The 6,000-nt window shown below is 42.3% G+C and overlaps 1 protein-coding gene across 1 annotated transcript in view; it reads left to right on the top strand.

Annotated features, from left to right (window-relative positions):
* The first annotated feature begins 5,453 nt into the window (after positions 1 to 5,453).
* The window catches only part of LOC135520876 (kinesin-like protein KIFC3), a 37,468-nt gene continuing 36,921 nt past the window's right edge, over positions 5,454 to 6,000 (top strand). Inside the window, exon 1 of the mRNA XM_064946688.1 lies at positions 5,454 to 5,634. Coding sequence (XP_064802760.1) covers positions 5,536 to 5,634 — 99 coding nt within the window. The 5' untranslated portion in view covers positions 5,454 to 5,535. The remainder of the gene's footprint in view (positions 5,635 to 6,000) is intronic.

Here is a 6,000-nt window from a genome sequence, read left to right as displayed (position 1 = left end):
CGTTCAGTTACGTATTGCTATATGGAATCATGTAGTAACCACAAAAATTGTTAAACAAATCAAAATATATTTTATATTTGAGATTCTTCAAAGTTTATTTATTTAATTTATTTCACCTTTATTTAACCAGGTGGCAAGTTCTCATTTACAACTGCGACCTGGCCAAGATAAAGCATAGCAGTTCGACACATACAACGACACAGAGTTACACATAGAATAATAAACATACAGTCAATAATACAGTGGAAAAGTAAGTCTATATACAATGTGAGCAAATGAGGTGAAGTGGCCACCCTTTGCCTTGATGACAGCTTTGCACACTCTTGGCATTCTCTAAAACAGCTTCATGAGGTAGTCACCTGGAATGCATTTCAATTAACAGCTGTGCACATATTATGGCAAGAACCCTCAAATAAGCAAAGAGAAACGACAGTCCATCATTACTTTAAGACATGAGGACTGCCACAGGAAAGGAAGACCCAGTTACCTCTGCTGCAGAGGATATGTTTATTAGAATTACCAGCTTCAGAAATTGTATCCCAAATAATTGTTTGACAAAGTAATAGACACATCTCAACATCAACTGTTCAGAGGAGACTTCATGGTCGAATTGTTGTAAAGAAACCACTACTAAAGGACACCAATAAGAAAAAGAGACTTGCTTGGGCCAAGAAACACGAGCAATGGACATTAGACCATTGGAAATCTGTCCTTTGGTCTGATGAGTCCAAATGTGAAATTTTTGGTTCCAACCGCTGTGTCTTTGTGAGACAGAGTAGGTGAACGAATTATATCCGCATGTGTGGTTCCCACCGTGAAGCATGGAGGAGGAGGTGTGATGGTAAGGTGGTGCTTTGCTGGTGATACTGTCTGTGATTTATTTAGAATTCAAGGCACATTTAACTAGCGTGGCTACCACAGCATTCTGCAGTGATACGCAATCACATCGGGTTTGCACTTAGTGGGACTATCATTTGTTTTTCGACAGGACAATGACCCAACACACCTCCAGGCTGTGTAAGGGCTATTTGACCAAGAAGGAGAGTGATGGAGTGCTGCATCAGATGACCTGACCTCCACAATCACCTGACCGCAACTAAATTGAGATGGTTTGGGATGAGTTGGACCGCAGAGTAAAAGAAAAGCAGTGCTCAGCTTATGTGGGAACTCATTCAAGACTATTGGAAAAGCATTCCAGGTGAAGCTGGTTGAGAGAATGCCAAGACTGTGCAAAACTGTCATCAAAGCAAAGGGAGGCTATTTGAAGAATCTCAAATATAAAATATATTTGGATTTGTTTATCACTTTTTGGTTACTACATGATTCCATATGTGTTTTTTCATAGTTGTGATATCTTCACTATTATTCTACAATGCAGAAAATAAAGGAAAACCCTGGAATGAGTAGATGTGTCCAAACATTTTATATATATATTTATACTCTGGACTCAGATATTACTCGTCCTAATATTTCAATATTAATATATTACATTTTTTAACTTTTAGATTTGTGTGTATTGTTAGATATTACTCCACTGTTGGAACTAGGAACACAAGCACTTCACTACAACCGCATTAATATCTGCTAAATATGTGTATCCAACCAATAAAATGATATTCGATACTAGTTGGAGGATTGTGCATTGATTTCGGGATGGTAGTTGGTTAACCCTCTGTGTAAATGATGTTGGATTTGTGATGTACTTTGATTAACTTGTGAATAAATGACTATTTGATTGTCAGATAGATGCTCAGTTTGATGCATTTTGGGAAGCATCAAGATTTTCTTCTCCTCAAAGCACAGCCAAGGAAGAATGTATTTCTGTATTGGATAAAGACGCTGAGTGGACACTGCAGAACGGAACTGCTGTAATTCCCAGGACTCCAGGATAGGACAGGATAGGACTCCAGGATAGGACAGGATAGGACTCCAGGATAGGACTCCAGGATAGCACAGGATAGGACTCCAGGATAGGACAGGATAGGACTCCAGGATAGCACAGGATAGGACTCCAGGATAGGACAGGATAGGACTCCAGGATAGGACAGGATAGGACTCCAGGATAGGACAGGATAGGACTCCAGGATAGGACTCCAGGATAGGACAGGATAGGAGGATAGGACTCCAGGATAGGACAGGACTCCAGGATAGGACAGGATAGGACTCTAGGATAGGACAGGATAGGACTCCAGGATAGGACAGGATAGGACTCCAGAATAGGACAGGATAGGACTCCAGGATAGGACAGGATAGGACTCCAGGATAGGACTCCAGGATAGGACAGGATAGGACTACAGGATAGGACTACAGGATAGGACAGGATAGGACTCCAGAATAGGACAGGATAGGACTCCAGGATAGGACAGGATAGGACTCCAGGATAGGACAGGATAGGACTCCAGGATAGGACTCCAGGATAGGACAGGATAGGACTCCAGGATAGGACAGGATAGGACTCCAGGATAGGACAGCGCCAGCCTCGATCTGCTATTTACAAGACTCTTTTCTGCAGACTGCCTCCCAAAGCTCTAAGCCCAGCTCAGCCAAACATAAGTAGAGCCAGACTTCACTAAGGATATCTACCTGTTAATTCATGTCCTTAGTTACATTGTAGTGGATGAGTAATACGTATAGTCAGTAGATGCTTGAATGAACCTTTTTTGCATATTGGCATCGTTTGTGATTTAAGTCATTTGTGTACTGGTACATAATTTGTTAACAAAAATGACAATATGTTGTTGGGTATACACACAGAAACAGTAATTGTCAGAAACATCGAACCAATTATGTAATTTGGTCCTTAGCTTTGACTCGTGTCTGTACATACATAAACAATGAGTTATGGTGACTTGTGTCTGTAGATATATAAACAATGTGTTGTTGTGACTCGTGTCTGTACACATAAACAATGTGTTGTTGTGACTCGTGTCTGTACACATAAACAATGTGTTGTTGTGACTCGTGTCTGTACACATAAACAATGGGTTGTTGTGACTCGTGTCTGTACACATAAACAATGTGTTGTTGTGACTCGTGTCTGTACACATAAACAATGGGTTGTTGTGACTTGTGTCTGTACACATAAACAATGGGTTGTTGTGACTCGTGTCTGTACACATAAACAATGGGTTGTTGTGACTCGTGTCTGTACACATAAACAATGTGTTGTTGTGACTCGTGTCTGTACACATAAACAATGGGTTGTTGTGACTCGTGTCTGTAGATATATAAACAATGGGTTGTTGTGACTCGTGTCTGTACACATAAACAATGTGTTGTTGTGAGTCGTGTCTGTACACATAAACAATGTGTTGTTGTGAGTCGTGTCTGTACACATAAACAATGGGTTGTTGTGACTCGTGTCTGTACACATAAACAATGTGTTGTTGTGACTCGTGTCTGTACACATAAACAATGTGTTGTTGTGACTCGTGTCTGTACACATAAACAATGGGTTGTTGTGACTCGTGTCTGTACACATAAACAATGGGTTGTTGTGACTCGTGTCTGTACATACAGTACATAAACAATGTGTTGTTGTGACTCGTGTCTGTACACATAAACAATGTGTTGTTGTGACTCGTGTCTGTACACATAAACAATGTGTTGTTGTGACTCGTGTCTGTACACATAAACAATGTGTTGTTGTGACTCGTGTCTGTACACATGAACAATGGGTTGTTGTGACTCGTGTCTGTACACATAAACAATGTGTTGTTGTGACTCGTGTCTGTACACATGAACAATGTGTTGTTGTGACTCGTGTCTGTACACATAATCAATGTGTTGTTGTGACTCGTGTCTGTACACATAAACAATGTGTTGTTGTGACTCGTGTCTGTACACATAAACAATGTGTTGTTGTGACTCGTGTCTGTACACATAAACAATGTGTTGTTGTGACTCGTGTCTGTACACATAAACAATGTGTTGTTGTGAGTCGTGTCTGTAGACATAAACAATGTGTTGTTGTGACTCGTGTCTGTACACATGAACAATGTGTTGTTGTGACTCGTGTCTGTACACATAAACAATGTGTTGTTGTGACTCGTGTCTGTACACATAAACAATGTGTTGTTGTGACTCGTGTCTGTACACATAAACAATGTGTTGTTGTGACTGTGTCTGTACACATGAACAATGTGTTGTTGTGACTCGTGTCTGTACACATGAACAATGTGTTGTTGTGACTCGTGTCTGTACACATGAACAATGTGTTGTTGTGACTCGTGTCTGTACACATGAACAATGTGTTGTTGTGACTCGTGTCTGTACACATGAACAATGTGTTGTTGTGACTCGTGTCTGTACACATGAACAATGTGTTGTTGTGACTCGTGTCTGTACACATAAACAATGTGTTGTTGTGACTCGTGTCTGTACACATAAACAATGTGTTGTTGTGACTCGTGTCTGTACACATAAACAATGTGTTGTTGTGACTCGTGTCTGTACACATGAACAATGGCTCCTGATCCTTTCCATGTGAGTGCCCATCAGATAGTGTCAGTGACTGTCTTGTCTCTCCTCTTCTCCAGCTCAGACTCCTGGGGTGTATCCCAAATGGCACCTTGTTCCTTACATAGTGCACTACTTTAGACCAGAGCCCTGTGGGGAAAAGGGTGCCATTTGTGAAGCAACCGCGGCTGCTGCATACTGCTGACAGCATGAGGCCACATGGCCCCCAACACAATCAATCTCCATCTCAGCTGCTTGCTTCAGCACTGCAGAGAGCTGCACTGAGCATGCCCACTGCATCTGCAGCCTGTGGATGGATGGAGTAGAGAGGAGGAGGAGGAGAGCGAGTGGAGGGGAGAAGAGAAGGAGAGACAGAGAATCACACAGGAGCTGCTGGTCAGTGCAGTGATGCTGCTGCAGCAGAGAGGAGAGGGGCTTCAGAATGAACAATAACAGACAAAACAGGGAGAACATGGAATGTTGTGGTGGAATGCAGCATGTTGTGGTGGAATGCAGAATGTTGGATTGTCTGGAACGGACATCATTAATGACATGAAGACAAGTATGGGTAAGAAAGGAGAAGACAAAATGTTTCTGACAGATGGAGAGGAGGAGCGTTTTAAGATCAGAAAACGGATTAAAGAGAAAGATGGAAGGATGATCTCTGAGGAAAGATCAAGAGTAACCAGCCAGATCTATTTAGACAGATCTATGCTAATCGGTCTTTCTCTGTGGCATCCTCATCCGTCAGCATTTGATATTTCAGCTGCCAGAGCCTTTGTTGTCAGTGAATAGGCATCACTCCTTGGGAGATTTGGTGTTTTGAAAATGAATCGGCTATAGAATGACATTGTCATCCTCTCTCTCTCTCTCTCTCTCTCTCTCTCTCTCTCTCGCTCTCTCTCTCTTGCTCTCTCTCTCTCTCTTTCTCTCTTTTCTTTCTCTCTCTCTTCCTTTTCTCTCTCTCTTTCTCCTCTCTGCAGAGTGGGCCGAGGCAGTGTTGGACCGTGACAGTGTTTCCCTGGGTATCTAGTTCTGTGACTGTCACTGTAACAGTGAGTTCCAGACGGAGGGGAGATGTATGCCTTCTACTCCCTGCTAGTTTACATCTTCTACACTGTCTTCAAGAAGGAGGAGGAAGAATCCCTGGGAGCTGCTCAGGGCGGAGCCTCAGCGGTGAGTCTAGTCACAGCATCTACGCCCAAATGGAATCCTATTCCCTATAAAGGGCACTACAGGGCACTAATATAATGCACTTGGAAGCTCACAATGTGTAGTATACAAATACCTCAGTAGAGTCTAGTAACAGGGTTTATCTACAGCCCTCAGTAGAGTCTAGTAACAGGGTTTATCTACAGCCCTCAGTAGAGTCTAGTAACAGGGTTTATCTACAGCCCTCAGTAGAGTCTAGTAACAGGGTTTATCTACAGCCCTCAGTAGAGTCTAGTAACAGGGTTTATCTACAGCCCTCAGTAGTCTAGTAAAAGGGTTTATCTACAGCCCTCAGTAGAGTCTAGTAACAGGGTTTATCTACAGCCCTCA

The sequence above is a fragment of the Oncorhynchus masou genome, chromosome 29, assembly GCF_036934945.1.
Source record: "Oncorhynchus masou masou isolate Uvic2021 chromosome 29, UVic_Omas_1.1, whole genome shotgun sequence".
Classification (NCBI taxonomy): domain Eukaryota; kingdom Metazoa; phylum Chordata; class Actinopteri; order Salmoniformes; family Salmonidae; genus Oncorhynchus; species Oncorhynchus masou.
The sequence above is the reverse complement of the archived record's forward strand: the minus strand, read 5'-3'. Positions and strand labels throughout refer to the sequence as shown.